Source organism: Chaetodon trifascialis, chromosome 11, assembly GCF_039877785.1.
Source record: "Chaetodon trifascialis isolate fChaTrf1 chromosome 11, fChaTrf1.hap1, whole genome shotgun sequence".
In the NCBI taxonomy this organism is placed as follows: Eukaryota; Metazoa; Chordata; class Actinopteri; order Chaetodontiformes; family Chaetodontidae; genus Chaetodon; species Chaetodon trifascialis.
Window position 1 is genome coordinate 5730728 of NC_092066.1, and position 16037 is coordinate 5746764.

The 16037-nt window shown below is 43.4% G+C and overlaps 1 protein-coding gene across 1 annotated transcript in view; it reads left to right on the forward strand.

The window, feature by feature from the left end:
• Window positions 1-1424: 1424 nt before the first annotated feature.
• ak5 (adenylate kinase 5) overlaps window positions 1425-16037 on the forward strand; it is a 70712-nt gene continuing 56099 nt past the window's right edge. The window contains exons 1-5 of the mRNA XM_070973544.1: window positions 1425-2043; window positions 3438-3624; window positions 5174-5341; window positions 7800-7972; window positions 12427-12540. Of these exons, the coding sequence (XP_070829645.1) occupies window positions 1984-2043; window positions 3438-3624; window positions 5174-5341; window positions 7800-7972; window positions 12427-12540 (702 nt within the window). The 5' untranslated portion in view covers window positions 1425-1983. The remainder of the gene's footprint in view (window positions 2044-3437; window positions 3625-5173; window positions 5342-7799; window positions 7973-12426; window positions 12541-16037) is intronic.

Below are 16037 nucleotides of genomic sequence, written 5' to 3' on the forward strand. Positions count from 1 at the left end.
GGTAATATTAGTGGTGATGAGATTACAAGTAGAAGCTCTATGTTTTTCAGATGATGCAGCTTGTCTGTGATATGATTAAATGAACAACTACAGAATTCATTTTTGGTTAAGTTTTTGTGAGAAAAAAAAAATCTAACATTTCTTTTTTCTTTGTGACCACCATTAAAAGGCACCTGCGACTTTTTCTTGCATGTTCCATTGTGGTATTACAGTGATGTTTGCTTTGTGTTGTGGCTTCTTTGAGTGATTTTGCATTATGTGGCAATTCATTTCTAAGCAAGATTGCGGGGGTTACAGTGCACAGTTGACTGCACGTCTAATTCAGAAACACATTATTTGGTCCTATATGGCTGATATACTGATGAGAGAAGAAAGCAGATTAGACATAAAATGATGCTGATAGCTTAATATCCCCTTCAGCTAATTTGCCAGAGCCTTCATAAAGAGAAGTGACAATAACGTGACAAGCAGCAGATGTCAAAATGCATGTCACGTTACTGGGGAAGTCAGTAAGTGTCTGCAAGCCCTGCAGTAAGGTGAAGCTATGAAAAAAACATATGCTTCATGCAGTTCTAATGTAATATTACAGCAGAAGGGTCTGGTGGAAAAGCAGCACCGAAATCAGGTTTGACACACCACAGGCCGCCTTTACAGGTATGCCAAGCATTTAATCCTCCTGACAGCTCCTTCTGCTGCTGTTTGACCTGCAGCATCACTCTCTTTTCCTGCGCTGTGCTCATCATAGTAATGCCCTCCTCCAAGCGCATCACATTAGCAGATGAAAATAGCACGGATAGCGCTCCCACAAAACATCTCATGTCGCATAAATCTAATCATTTTACCATTTTCAATTCATAAATTAGCATTTTACTGTCAGACTTGCCCTCAGCAGTGACTGCTTCTTGGTCATGCACGACATGTTATTCAGATGGAGTGATCTTCGCTTTGTAACAGTGATGTCACTGAACTAATCTAAACTTGTTCTGTGATATAACCAACAAGAAGACTTAAAGTCAGCTGTCCAGTTGTCAAGAGGATTAGGGGCCTATAAGGACCAAATCCTATGGGACACACCAGGATATCAAACTGGCCCGTTCCTGTGGTGCTTAAAAAAGCCTAAATCACGTGACCAGTGGAACTCAACTTTTGAACCGTTTGTTTCCATGCTTAACATTGACTAAAGATACACAATGTTATGCAAGTTAAGTGCTGACCTGCAGCCAAACATATGCATCCAGCTATATTTGGCTGCACTAACAGGTTTCATTTTTTTAAGTTTGAATCAGTCTGTGATGCAGTAAATCATGTATTTTGGGTTGCTCATGCTGTGGTTGGTTTTATTCTATGACAATGTTGAAAATCTTGGTTTTGGAAATAGTCAAAAGAAAAAAAGGAATAAAAAGTAAGAACAGGAAGTGAGATGTGGTTGAAAGATTTGGAAACGCAGAGGAAGCAACAGCCTTTGTTGTCTTCTCATTTGATATGATTTTCTGAAAACGCGACACAAAAAACACCCAATCGCCTCATTGGACTAAAACCACATACAGAGTCATATCATAACTCGTATATTTAGGGGCAAAAAAAAAAAAAAAATCGATTGTGTGAGTTATCAATGAAACACCAAGTTTCCAGGCTGACTGTAAGCGGGTGAAAAACGCCAAGCAGAGGAGGTGCGTGCGTTTTTTGGCACAGCGCGCAACCTCTGTGCCCACGTCAAGGCACACATGGTGCGTGCCGGACGCGGAGCGCGGTAGGAGGGAAGACGGACGGACCACGCATCCGCATCACCGTCAAGGGTAGAGAGGTGGCATCGCCTGCAGGAATCCAGTTGGAAAGTATACACACGAGGCGAAAATGCGCTGAGGGGAAACCGCCTGGAGCTCGGTCGTTCACCAAAGATCACTTTAAGGCACTGAGACATCTGAAGGAAAAGAGAAAACCCGCTCCGGACAAGTTGTGATTTCAGAGGAAATCCGACTGGAGATGAATACTAACGATGCCAAGGAGTATCTCGCGCGGCGGGAGATACCTCAACTATTTGAGGTGAGAGGTGTGGGGATGAAATGATCGGGCTTTGTGCAGATTATGTGGTTTTTAACCTGAGATCTCAGCTGCGCTGCGCTGCGTTGCCTGCCAGCAAAGACCTCTTTATGATATGAAATACATCTTGTTACGATTGATGGAGTGTGCGCGCATCTCTGGAAGCATATTAAAACAGCGGTTTAACGAGAAGGGAACCCCCAGTAATGAATCATTTGACAGACAGCTTCCTAAAACTGTGTTTTTATGGTAATATGCAATCAAAATGAGTCCAACTGTAATTAAACGCAACGGACTGCCCTCCCTCCTTTGCACAATTTGCTTTTAATAGCCTATAAAGGTTAGTGTTCTCAGCATTGTTTCACCATGAAAAATGAAAATGAGTACCGTGATAGGACGAAGACAGCAACAATCTGATTATACAACCCTTAACTCAAGGAGTATTAGTGGTTTTGTGTATGTGGTAGACAATAGATTTCTACAAAGTATTAAAGGGTGTCAAAAAATTAACAATGCATGAAGTCTCTGCAGGAATATTATTGTTCTATAAAAGCTGAAACATGCTATGAAGTGCAATAAAGCCAACATACACTCTCTATTAAACACCACAGACTTAACGTAGAGAAATATAACAATGAAGTATCATTCATGTTCCTGAGGGGATATTAAATTGGCTCATCCACTTAATTAGACTCAATCCCAAGTGCAGTGCAGCTAATGTATGCAAGCAATCACTGCTTGTTTATTTACAGCCTGTTCAAATTACAGTGAGCAGTGAAGTGACACACCATCACAGTGCAGTGTAATTTTACTGCTTACTCATAAAAGCGTATTCATTATCAATCAACTAAATAAGCACGTCAAATTGTTTTCAGCTGGGAGAGGCTTGGTGTTTTCATGCTGCTGCTGCTGCTGCTGCTGCTGCTGCTGCTGCTGCTGGTGGTGGTGGTGGGAGCTGCTAGTGAGGAGGGTGGAGATGAAGTAGGAAGTCCCAGAGGAAGGTATTGTTGTAAAGCATTCAGGGCGGAGGGGGACAAATGTCACACAAATGTACGTTTGACTTGTGTTTTGGCCTGGGGTTCCTCCTCACATCCATCACACGGGTCGGCTTTCTTCCTCAGCGATAACAGGTCGTCAGGGGTCTGTGTTTATTTGCCGGGCTGAGTCCAATTTCATGGGCTTCTGACAAAATGAGATGTTTTGTTTCCCCGGTGGAGCCGAGCCAAGGCAACCAGATCTGCACTTCAGAACTTCTGCTCATTAAGACGAGCCGTTCGCCGCCGCCACACAGTCGCAGAGCAGCACATCGTAACCAAGATGTAGTGATGCCAGAACAAACACCTCCTCCCTCTTCTCCCTCCGTTCCTCATCACATCCTCCTCCATTGTTTTCTCCAGAGCCTGCTGACAGGCTTGATGTACTACCGGCCTGACGACCCCATCGACTACTTGGAGGGCTGTCTGAAGAAAGCCAGGGAGCTCGGGGGGCCAGACAAGGTGCGGTGGGACACCTTCGTGGGCCAGGAGAAGAAGTCCCTGCCCCCTCTCAACGGCGGCCAATCACGCAGGTCCCTCTTCAGAAATGGTGAGCAGTGAGTGCTGACTGGTTCAAGAAAAAAAGACAAATCTTTACTTGTTCGGCAGATTAATTAATGAGGCAAACAATGGTTAATTGCAGCCCCAAAGCAAATAATTCTCCCCCATGAAACTCCCACACAACCACAACCAGGCTGGCTCCCTGAACAGGAAAGGGTGTTGGCATTAGTACAATGCCCTCATGAGCATATATTGTTAAAACTGTACTTTTGGAAATATTAATAGCAGAGGACCTTTAGTTACTCCAGTGTGCAGATCCCAGCCTTGAGCATACCTGCGCTGCCTTCACTGACTTGCAGATTTGATGGCAGTCTGTTAGCGTACAGTAAAAGACAGATGAACATGTGCCGTTAATCATTCACCCAAGGCCCAAAGGCTCTCCATTCATCAGTTACCGATGTGTCCAACCAGTGAGGGAAGTGTTGCACATGCAAAACTTAGTTTGAATTTGCAGCACAAATGCGTCCGTGTACACAGGAGCTATGACACCATGACATGACAATGACACAGAGCAGAGTTACCGTACGTGTGCGTGAGTAGGAATTTGTTTTGCATGCAGGCATCTCACTCACACCCCACAGCCACGCAGGCATGAAGACATCATTCACATGAAGGAGAAATCTTCTCAGTCAGGGAGCGTTTAGGACGGACGGCTTTGACAAATTCACATTCATCCCACTTCTCTTAATATACTGGTGAAGAAGCCCGAAAGCTTGCCAGCTGCAGCGTTTAGCTGCTGGGAACTGCAGCCTAAGCAGGGATAGAGATTCCTGTGCCCCGCGATTCCCCTCTCGGCTGATAGCTGAAGCTCAAATCTGCCATGTTTCAAACGTTTGCTGGAAGGGGATGCTGCTCTCGCTCTGAAAGTATTCCTATCTGATTGACTGTTCTATGTGTTGGAAATGCTAAAAGGGTAAAAGTAAACCTTTAGATTCAGGGTTTTGCTAAATTGTTCACATAAAATAGCTTCACTTCAGATTCAACAGAACCTCCATCTCCATCTCTGCACATGTGTTGTCATAGCTGAAATTGTGTGATCAATACCATCCTCAGCGCTGTAATTTAGAATACAATGTAAAGAGATAATATTGGTTGTACATGTTAATGACATCAGTTGTGCTTCTGCATGCAGTGATGATGTCTATCTTTGGTGTGTTATAATCAAGCTGTGATCACCAGCGACAGCAGTATAATTATCAAACTCCATGAAGCATTGAATTCCTCTCTGCCTCATGAATTCACTGTCTGATTGTTGAACAGGAGTTTTTATTGACGGTGGTCTGCTCTGAAATGGGATCTTTTGACATAATGGTACAGCACAGAATTTGACAAACACACAACATGAATGTTTCTCTATATTTCAGAGACATTTCATGAAGTTTGTGCTTTGATAAAGATCATTTTTCACCAGTTCTCTAAACAAAAGCAGACAAATTGGTTCTAATTGAAACCTGTGTGTGTGTGTGTGTGTGTGTGTGTGTGTGTGTGTGTGTGTGTGTGTGTGTGTGTGTGTGTGTGTGTGTGTGTGTGTGAGACAGTGTTGCCCGACAGTCCAAATTTCCCCTACAGACGATATGACCGCCTCCCCCCCATCAGCCAGTTTTCCATCGAGAGCGACTCGGACCTGTCGGAGACGGCGGAGCTCATAGAGGAGTACGAGGTGTTTGATCCATCCAGACCGCGACCCAAAGTCATCCTCGTCATCGGTAACGGACCACACGTAAACACAAACATGAAAACCATAAAAGTGAAAAGAATGACACAGCTCAGATGTTTTGAAGCGCTCGCCTGGATTCCTGCTGAGTCATGTTTTACCTGAGATAAGACAAAGCAGTAAGGATGCTCCTGTGTGTGTTAACATGGTGAAACACTCTCACCAGCGTCCCTTTAATGCCTCTGATGAGAGCTTTATCCATTTAGATAAAAGGGTCACAAAAACACTAAGCACAAGTTTATATTTGCCTCCCTGATGATCTAAAAATAAATGGCCTGGATGGGAATCTACAAGTCGTGTGTGTGTGTGTGTGTGTGTGTGTGTGTGTGTGTGTGTGTGTGTGTGTGTGTGTGTGTGTGTGTGTGTGTGTGTGTGTGTGTGCATGCGTACAGTGTGGTTTTCCTGGTATCTCGAACGTAGCCCCGCCTGTCTGTGGGTATCAGTGAGGGAGATCTTGTTGCATGTCACTCAGTGTGTTAGACACTCACGCTCTCCTAATCTGATTTCCTTGATGGGCCTGCATTAACCCGTCAAATACATTCATTAATCTTAGAAATTAAGCGCGACAGCTGCACAAAAAGAGTGATGACACCGGTTGAGCTTGGACTGAAAAGGCTGCTATTAATAAAGCCTCTTTAAATTACTTTGTTTAAGGTTTCCATGTTGGTTAAAAGCTCTTAAAAAACCCTGACAGCCTTCTCCTACAGCATGTTTTGCTTCATGTTGAGTGCCTGGGATGTTCACACCGTCTATAGTGTGGATGATAGTTTTTTGTCCTCGCAGCACAAAGCCAGCTCCTATCTCGCCTTTGTGAGCACATTGTGCCCTATTTTAAAGGGAAAAACAGGATGGCAGCAGCTGTCATCTCTTCGGAGGATCAGGGCGAATGTTTTGTCTGTCAGTTCTGCAGAAAGAGACAGACGTGTGTGGTCAGGAGGTCTGGAGAGGACTGGGTTGAACATTACGAAATACTCAGATGTGCATCTTTAGTTTCACTTTAACTATTTTAAAGAGCAATCCTAAATAATAACATCACCTTTGGAACATTTTGGATGACATCAGCTGAGAGAAAGAAGATAATCAATAGAGTTTTAGCTGCCTTTTTTGTGCTTTTTTACAAAAACAACAAAAACAACCAGGAATAATAACCTGGGCCCCTAAAGGCCTCAGTATGCTTCAAAGAAATTGGATTGTATGATGTGTCATCCGACCACAGGGGGGGCAAAAATCCTGCTGCCACAGAAAGGAGCATGATGTGATGAATCACACAAACAGGGATGGAGCTGCACACTTTTGTACAGGCTCTGCTCAAACTCATTTATTGTGCTGCACATGAAAAAACAGGGAGAAACCATACCTGAGCTCACACCTCTGCACACCTGGCTCACTGCTGCGCAAAGTGGACAAAAGCGAACACAGCGTCTGACGTTGGGAGGGGGTTTCAGCCAGGTTAGACGAGGGTTTCGATGATACGACAAGCACTGTCTTTGAAGCATACTGAAGCTTTAATTCAAAATGTAAACACCTGATTGAAACCTATCCTTTGCCTGATTATCAACCCCAACTAAAGATGAACCCGGACACTGAATTCCTGTTGGATTCATGTATTTAAGGACACGTTACAGTAACACTGTTCTCCACATACATGGAAAAAAACCTTTCCCACAGTAAACCCATGATGGAATAAATGGCCACACAGCTTGTTCTCTGACTAATTTCACTTCACTCTGGCCTGACTTTGAACCAGGAGCAATTATGGAGTGTTTGACATTCCTGTGGTAACAGTAGCATCTTTGAGATCTTGTCAGGAGGGACAGCAAAGCAGCATTTAGGTTTTCAGGAGGCTTTTAAAGGCACTTATGTCTACCTAATACATCGCTAATGACTGGATCCATTCAAATATATCAACTTTTTATGTTTTGACCTTTGAACTTTTTACATTTGGAGCAATTCTGATCGTTTTATGGATAAAATTCTTTTGCACTGAGATGCTACAAGGTTATAACAGAGGTTAACGTGACCTCTGCTCACAAAGATGATTACCAGACATCCAGCATCAAGCAAAGAGCTGTCTTCTCCTCTTGTCGCTCTGCTGCACATCCTTTATAAAGAAAGGAAAAAGGAGAGGGTTTCTTAGCAAATGTGGGAGGTTCTTATGTACCTGTTTCTGTCATCTGTCCCCCACATGCCCTGCTCTCCCACATATACTCGCAAAACACACACAAGCATTAACACACAGACACGCAGGGAGACACACAATCACAAAAATGTGCAAACACGAGCAGTCATGCACACACAAAGTCTCACATAGTCTGGGATTCGATCACTACAACACACATGCGCCTACGCCAACACACCCACACACGTAATGTTTCACGCTCACACAGACACATTTCACACACACGACAGAATCTCTCCCAAAACATCAACAGCTCTCCCTCTGTGCCTAGGTGGCCCTGGCAGCGGCAAAGGAACACAGTGCCTGAAGATTGCCGAGCGCTACGGCTTCCAGTACGTGTCCGTGGGCGAGCTGCTGAGGAAGAAGATGATCCACAACGCCAACGGCAACAGAAAGTGGAGCCTGATTGCTAAAATCATCACCAATGGAGAGCTGGCACCACAGGTAGCAGAGAAACAGAGAGGGGGTGAGGGGCAGGGAGTGTGTGTGTGTGTGTGTGTGTGTGTGTGTGTGTGTGTGTGTGTGTGTGTGAGGGGGTGGGTGTGTGTGGGTGTAACAGGGAGAATACTAGAGGAAAGATGGGCGCCGAGTGTGTCCAGTCACTTGCAGGTCATTATCACAGTGTGAATGTAACAAGGGACTAATTAGCAGCATCCAAAATCACACGCATGCTGGAGAGAGGGAAGCTTATCCGTCTTATTAGCATCCTCCTCTGCAAGATAATGACTGTGCTCGGGGAGAGAATGGCCACAGACTGCCTCTGGTTGTTTTTGCTCCATTCATTCAAACAGTGGAGGAAAATGCATATGATGCCTTTACACGTCCCAGTTCAATATGTGCAAGGCATTAAGATTACAACCCCGAACCCTGAAAAAACCCTGAAACATAAATAAAAACACAAAGCAGTCAAGTGTTCCTGAGCCAGTATATTAATCTCCTTTATCCAATCATGTGTTCACAAAGTGATGAACCTCGCTCCATCCTTGCTCCTCGGTGTTTTTGGAGCATTCCACTTCTTTCCCAGTCTTTAGCTGCTCCTGTCCCAACCTATTTGAAACGTGCTGCTGCATCAAATGCAGAATAAGCAGATATTTGCAAAAATCAATGAAGCTGATGTGGGAAATGTGTTGCTGCTCATTATCTTTTATTTTTTCAGCAGCCTCAGGTGTCTTTTGGATGAGCAGAGTCCCTCACAGCTGACCATCTGTTGTCACGTGACCATATATCCATACTTACATCATGTGATTATCAATGGTGCTGCCAAAGGGTGGCACTGCCAGACACCAGCCGAGTGTTTAGCTTTATCTATATGGTACTTTTCAGAGTACAGTTAGAAATTGCCTCACAGGACAACAGAGGAAAAACAATCCAACTAATCCATAAAGATGATCGAAGTTTGTAGAAGTAGGACTTAGCAGAGGTTTAGAGGAAGTCAATGAGGTAGTGAGAGAAAGTTCAACAGGGAGGTTGCAGAGTTTGGGAGCTCTGGCAGCAAACACAGACTGTTAGCACAGACTTGTTGCAGGATCAATTCTCGTTACCATGTTCGGAAACGTGTGCTGCAGCCAGGATCCAATCTAAAAGCCTCAGCGATCATGTCGTATAAATGATTTTGAATTGGCTTAAAGATGCAAAGCCACCAGTATTGTCCTTAATCCAATATTTTATGCATCCCTCTACCCAGTCATCCTGCTCATAGTCACATTTAAATAAAAGTCTTTGTAAGCCTCTTTTGGCTTTAGTTCAGTGCTTAGTTTTATAACACACTGTGTCACACATAGCCCTGTGTAGACTGAACGGTCGACTTTGCTACTTTGGTGAGTGGTTTAGTTTGCATAAGGCCCAAATAAACACAGTCCTGATGCTGATAAATGCTTCTATCAGGGATTTCTCTATGAATCAAAGCGAGCAACTGATTCTGGTTGTCCACATACATTTTGATTAAGGGTCGCCTTTGCTGCCAACATGTGCGCCATGTTGCACGGTGATGCAGCGAGACACAAGCCGGTAACACGGGAACCAAGCATCTGCCTGCTTCATGGCTGGCAGCTCTTATCTCAAGTCCACTTCTGAATTACCTTCAGTAACCGCCGACCTCATCAATTACCATTCCTTCCTTGCATGTCTGGCACAACATCACTGCTCTCCCTTCTGGCCGTTCACCAGATGCCAATCCAGGAACCAGTGAGATAACCAGCAAAGTAGGCCAAGCTGCAGACATATTAGTGACTTGTGGCTGGTAGACATTTCATTTCCAGCCATGATTAGTTTAGCAAAGCAGATCATGAATTTGTGTCTTAATGATTCTGTATGTACTGATGAAAGGAGGCAAAAGGCTCACGGGTATATGAGAACACTGTTAACAGCATTGTGTGTTTAAATATTGCTTAATGATGTGTTGACTAACATATTATTCATTCACAGCTTGTTGACGCTGGAGGTTAGCTAATCTCTAGTTAGCTGGTTAGCTCTATCCAAATCCAAAAAAATCCACCTAATGACACCTTTTGCTTTCTAATCCGAGAAAACAAATACTTGTATTTCGCCAAAAAAAATGCCAGCCTATTCCTTTAAAGACTTATTTCTCTAATATAAACATTTTGTCTCTGTAAGTAGGCTGGAAAAAAATGTCATCCATGCGTTTGTCATTGTAGCCTGAAGTACTGTCACTGTGCTCAGCTGTGACGCCCCTTCAATGCTGCAGATGATTCAAAATGCAGCAAACGCACAGCAGCTCTTCACTGACTCTCCGCCAACGAGCACGTCCTCTTGAAGTTCTTGCTGTTTGCCTGTAACTCACTGCAGGGTCATGTGACTCAGTAGCCTATATTTCTGAACCTCGGCTCCCTCAGAAGTCCCACAGGTCTCCTCACAAGAGGATCTTGGATGTCTGACAGTCTGGTCTAAGATTAAAGACTGATCGCACAGACTGATGCTTTCATGTCCTCAGACTGTGGGAGAATCTTCATGTTAAGATGGTTCAGCAGGATGCAGAGAAAAATCAGCTAAGGACCCACTTATAGTATGTGAGTTATTGAGTTTTCGCACTTGCTGACCATTTTCTTCTATAAGGAAAAGCACAGCGTAACAAAAGCCGTGTACCAATTCCATGCTAGATACTAAAAGTACATAAACTGTAATATGCTCTATACACAATTCTCACAGCAGCAGTTAGTGTAGCAGAAGTTGGTGCACTCTATCATTTAGCAGTAACAGGAAACATAATTGAAGTGCCCAGCGTATGTATTGCCAATTAAACTTCGACTTGTTATATTCTATTCCCACACTGTTTTGCCACCATCAGCACATGAAAATCTCAGGTGGGCCGTTTACTTTTCCAGAGTGACCTCACTTAAAATCTCATGACAGTTCATTATAACTTTGGAACCAGCAGCTGACAAAACTGAAGGCTCGCTTCCTGACTGGTTTCAGGAAGGGGGAAGTTGTGTTTTTCAGCAGATTTGTCCAACAATTAGCTTTTTTTGTTTGTTGTTTACAAGATCTTCCACCACCATCGGTTATTCGTGTTATTATTTTAACCCAACGTGAACAAGAATCATCGAGGCGTTCAGAATAATGGAGACTTTGAACATCTGCAGTTCAGCGATGCCTTGCTGCATCGACACAAAATCTGCCTTGAAGCTGTTTGTATCGTGAAACTGGGACACCGCTCAGGTTTTGTGCTCTACGTAAAAAATGTGACGTTTAGTTTTTTTGAGTTACGGCTGGTCTACGCAGGAGGTGTTTCAGCTGTTTTTCAGTTATCTGTCGTCTGACATCGTTAAAACCACTGGTTTGTGTACAAACTGATATATGGTTCTGCTAACGCTTTAATAAAAGGGAATGAGATCTAACAGGATGTGGGTGTTTCTGTGGCCTCCTGCTCGGACTGAAAGCTGCTGGAAACTGTCCCACTTGACCGCGGTGTTTTGTCTCTGCCGCCTGCTGTCGTCTGCCTTCCAGGCGAAGCACAGTTCATCTCGAACGGGCCTGTCGTCTCTTTAGGGGTCGGAGATGATTGTTTGATGCCTGGCATTCTTATGAGAGCTCAGCTCTGCATTGGATCAGTAGATTAGCCTCTCTCATTTTATCTTGCACCGATACATTAATCTGTTTGATGGACCCTAGATTAGATTTAATCTCTGCATCGTCTGTCGGTCCACTGCTCTTCTTCTGCGGGTGGGGGGGAAATTATATACGTCTGTGTTGCTCAGCGCTGGGCACGGATGTTATTTTTAGATCAGAGCATTGCTCACGTATCGCTGCCATATCGCATGATGCATTCTGCCTGGAGAAATACATACGAACATGTTGACCTCCTCCAGCCATGAGGAAGTAATTGATGCTAAAAGATGATGGCACTTCCTGTCCTCAAGCGCAGTCCAAACAGTTGCTCTGCTGCATTCAGATATATTAAAGTACAATTGGATAAACAGATTACTTATATTGCTGCTTTCCATTCACCTTATTTATGATTCTAAATCAGCCACTCATTCATTTTCAGGGCATTTTAACTCATCTGTAACCTTGATGAATCTATGTTGCAGCAACATTAAAGCTGACCTCCTCCTTCATGCTCTTGCAGGAACAGCAAACTGTAACTATAGATACTATTATAAACTTTGCTTTATAATTTCAAGCTGAAATGTTCTGTCGCCCACACGGAGGACTGCCCCCATTGTTTTGTGTGGAGTCAAATGTGAGCTTGGAAAGCCAGAAATTCAAGCATCTGGCTAATTGTCGAACCATTTGTAGTGATCAAAAATCCGATGAACTCCCTGCCGGTATGGTAATTGTTATTTATCAAGCAGAAGAAATCTTGTTTATTGCTCTTTTGACATTCACACGCGAACTGAGGAACTGAGTGATGATAATTATGGATCATGTTGCTTTTCCAGGAGACAACAATAACTGAGATCAAGCAGAAGATCATGAAGTTCCCCGACGCTAATGGCATCGTCATAGATGGGTTCCCTCGAGACGTTGGACAGGCCCTGTCCTTTGAAGACCAGGTGAGTTTTCATATGTTGTCCAGATGTAACATATGGTTCAACAGCATTGTGGAACAACATGAGAGTGGACCACCGTGCTGTGCTGGGTTTGGCTTCACCAAACTCTTTTTCTTTTGACATCTGTACAATAGTCAAAGGTTATTGCATGATGTAGACACAGTGAATGTTCTTATCTGTACATCCAGCACACACAAAGAGCCATTCAAGTGGCACCTGCTGCAAACCAAATATGGAAATGAGTTGGTTACACACCACGCACTGGAGCTGCCATCTCTCAGTTTTAATAGCGTGAGATCTAAGGATGGCTTCATTTGCTCTGTGGTTTGAGTCACACTGCCAGAGTTTGATGTATTTGATATCAGATGCTGCTCAGCGTCACAGGGTCACTGTCAGGGCATTCAGTCTCTTTTACAAGTTTTACATATTTAATCAGTTTTATAAGTTTATCTGAAAAGTTTTGCTGGTGGCCAATTGAAATCATATTGAAACTAATACTTTTGCATCCATTTTGCATCAGTGTCAAACTGAAATTTGAATTCTCCTCACGTTTTGTGTAGGGAAATCAGTTAGTCATTAGAAAATAAACACGTCACATTTGTGGAGGATTTGTTAGAGGACGCGCTGTCAACCTTCATAGTGTGAAAGTAGCTCTGTAGCCTCTAAGCGTTGACATGACATTTTTGTCAGTTTCAATAAGCCCACAGAGCATCGGGTCTGTCCAGCTGCAATATTAGCTGTCCGTCCCTTTACTACATCCAACATTTGTGAGGACCCGTCATGCTGGTCAGTTTGTATTCCACTCGGAATGTGGAAGCTAATTAGCCTAGCCTGCTAATGTCACGCCTGTTCATCGGCAGCTCCTGTTCAGCTCAGTGTTCTGTTAGTCCCACATTATAGAAACAAGATGGACGAGCGAGCACTGGCCCTCTGTCACAGGTCCAATGTGGTGACGGTAAAATAACCAGACGGTCAAAACTCACAGCAGAGGGTCTGCAACTTCAAATCATGACGCGGAGAAACATGCAAAGTGTTTGGATTGGGCAAAGGGGAACAATAACGCCAATACAGGTGGCGCTGATTTTTGATGTGTTTGGTAATTACAGTATTGACCAAACAAGAGCACAACTCCAAACAAACTGTCTGTCAGTCTGTATGACATTATGGATTAGGCATGTTATTTGAATCTGGAATATTGCTATAAACCAGACGGTGTGTTTGCAATGTCAGGTTGACCATTTGGTCTCGTGTAGAGTGTAATATTTTATGTAAGCACTGACCTTGAGCTCACATCATTCGTGCTCACAATACCGAGTGAAACACTGGTTTTCCATTTCGCTGCCCAGTCGCTGCTCAGTGTTCCTGAAATGTACCAGCCGTGACATATTGAGCAAGGACTCTGCACTTTGACTGGCACACTGGCTCACAGTCTTAAGCAACACTTGAAATATCTGGCAGCTGTCACTCTGGATGTTTTGATCAACTTCCTGAGGATCAATGAGGCGTCACCATACAGTTGTGGAAGGCATGAAAAGGGGGCATTTTAAGTCATGAAACCAAGTAGAAACATCAAAGTCAATGTAAATTAGCCATGGAAAGACAATAAAATGATTTGCAGTCGTACAGATATTGACAATACAGAAGATGTATGATGCAGTATAAATTGAATAGCAGTGCATTTCTAAGATCAAGCCCCCCAAATGGGAATTAATCCTTTACAACTGAGTGGCCAATTGTGCGACACAATGGTCAATTGCTTTTAGAAGGATTGATTCTCCTAATCACATTTAAAGTCACTTAACGTTTAGCAACTTTTAAATGAGCACTCAATGACTTTTAGAGTGTTTGGGGAATGGGTTGGTGTGCATCTGGGTCAGCGCAGGTAAACCCTGACCTTTTAATCTGGTAATTTAAAATGCATTACAGGAAGGAAGGAGGGACAAGGACGCCACAGTCTCAGGTTCTGTTTGGAGAAGGTTAATACTGCAGGATTTTTCATGGCTCCAGAGTGACTGAAGTGACTGTTCCAGATGGCATTTCAGCTGTCGTGAAATTAAAGGGTTTGTCTTGTAATTCACAAGGATGTAGGGCAGGTAAAGCAAATGACCATGGTGAAAATGTATTATTAAAGATATATAATTTAGTTTGCTTAATATTATATTACTAATTAATGTGAGTAAAACAGTCTCTCCTGGATTTTGCTGCCTTTCTGTGTAATTATGGTCCACATGACCGAATTAGTCATAATATTTCTCACTGATTTTGTCAAAATTAGCGTTGGTTTTGCCATAAATTGCTGCATTATTCAAGTAAATTGTGGAAGATAATAAGTCCCAGCGAGAGAAACTGACTGTAGAAAAGTATGACCTGTGGGCTGCAAAGCAGTAAACTGGTGAATAGAGGATACTAGAGAATGTTTAACCTGTATGTGTCCTTTTTTTCCCTGAATTGAGTCTGTAAGGTAATCAGAGTGCTTCCTACTTCGCCTCGTGACACTGCCCTCAAGCTCCATAAATCAAATGCTTATTTCTAAACACTTACATTAGATATGGTTCAGTTGAACTCACTTTAAAAGGGTTCAGTTGAAGATAGACACCAGACAAATGATTCCTGAGAAGACAAAAAGTCCTCTCTATCGTCATACACCAGTTATTTGACCGTTGCTTGTATTGTGCCAGAGCGAGATTTGTTTTCACAGGGAGTGCAGAAGATATAGACAATCTTCACGTCTACATTCAAACATACAACACTCAGTTTGTTCAGAGCTGCTATGGCAGAAGGGAGAGATCTCCTGCTGAGCTCTTCTCCATTTTCAAGTCCTGTATCACCGACCAGATGGAAGTAATGTGAAGTGTTGATTGAGGGGGTGATCAGTGTCATTTGCTATCATGAGTGCAAGGCGGGTGATGGCTCTGAGGTTCATGTCTGAGAGATTAGGTGTGCGAAGGCAAATGATTTTAGAGGCAGAATGTGAGATGCTGCTAAGTTTCTTTTTGTTGGAGATGGTTAAAGAAGCAGAAAGAGTGGGTGAAGTATGCTTTTGTAAAGCAACAACAGGAGGTGGTGGGGAACAGACAGTGCTCTGAGTGTCTGGACGACTGGGAGTCGTTGAAACTGAGCTTATTGTGGATAACGAGTCCAGGGTTGCTCACCTGCTCAGCTGTCTTGCCATGGACGGAGGTGATTTCAGTCCAGTGTGGGGTGTGCATGGGTGTGCTTGGAATGGTTTTGGCTTAATTCACAGCCTGTAGCAGGTGCTATATATTTTGTAAGAATTGGCCACCTGCTGATTGCATACTCAAAACAAACTGGCAGCAGCATATTACCAGAAAATTGGGGTAAGAAAAACAAGGCAATGCACAGGCATACACATGTGTAGGTCTTTCAGTCTTTCCACAAACTGCTAACTCAGCAAACATATTAGCACTGTCAGCGATCTTACTGTATACAATTAGCTACCGTCAAGCTATCACCAAATAGCCAATGTTGGCAGGTGTTTA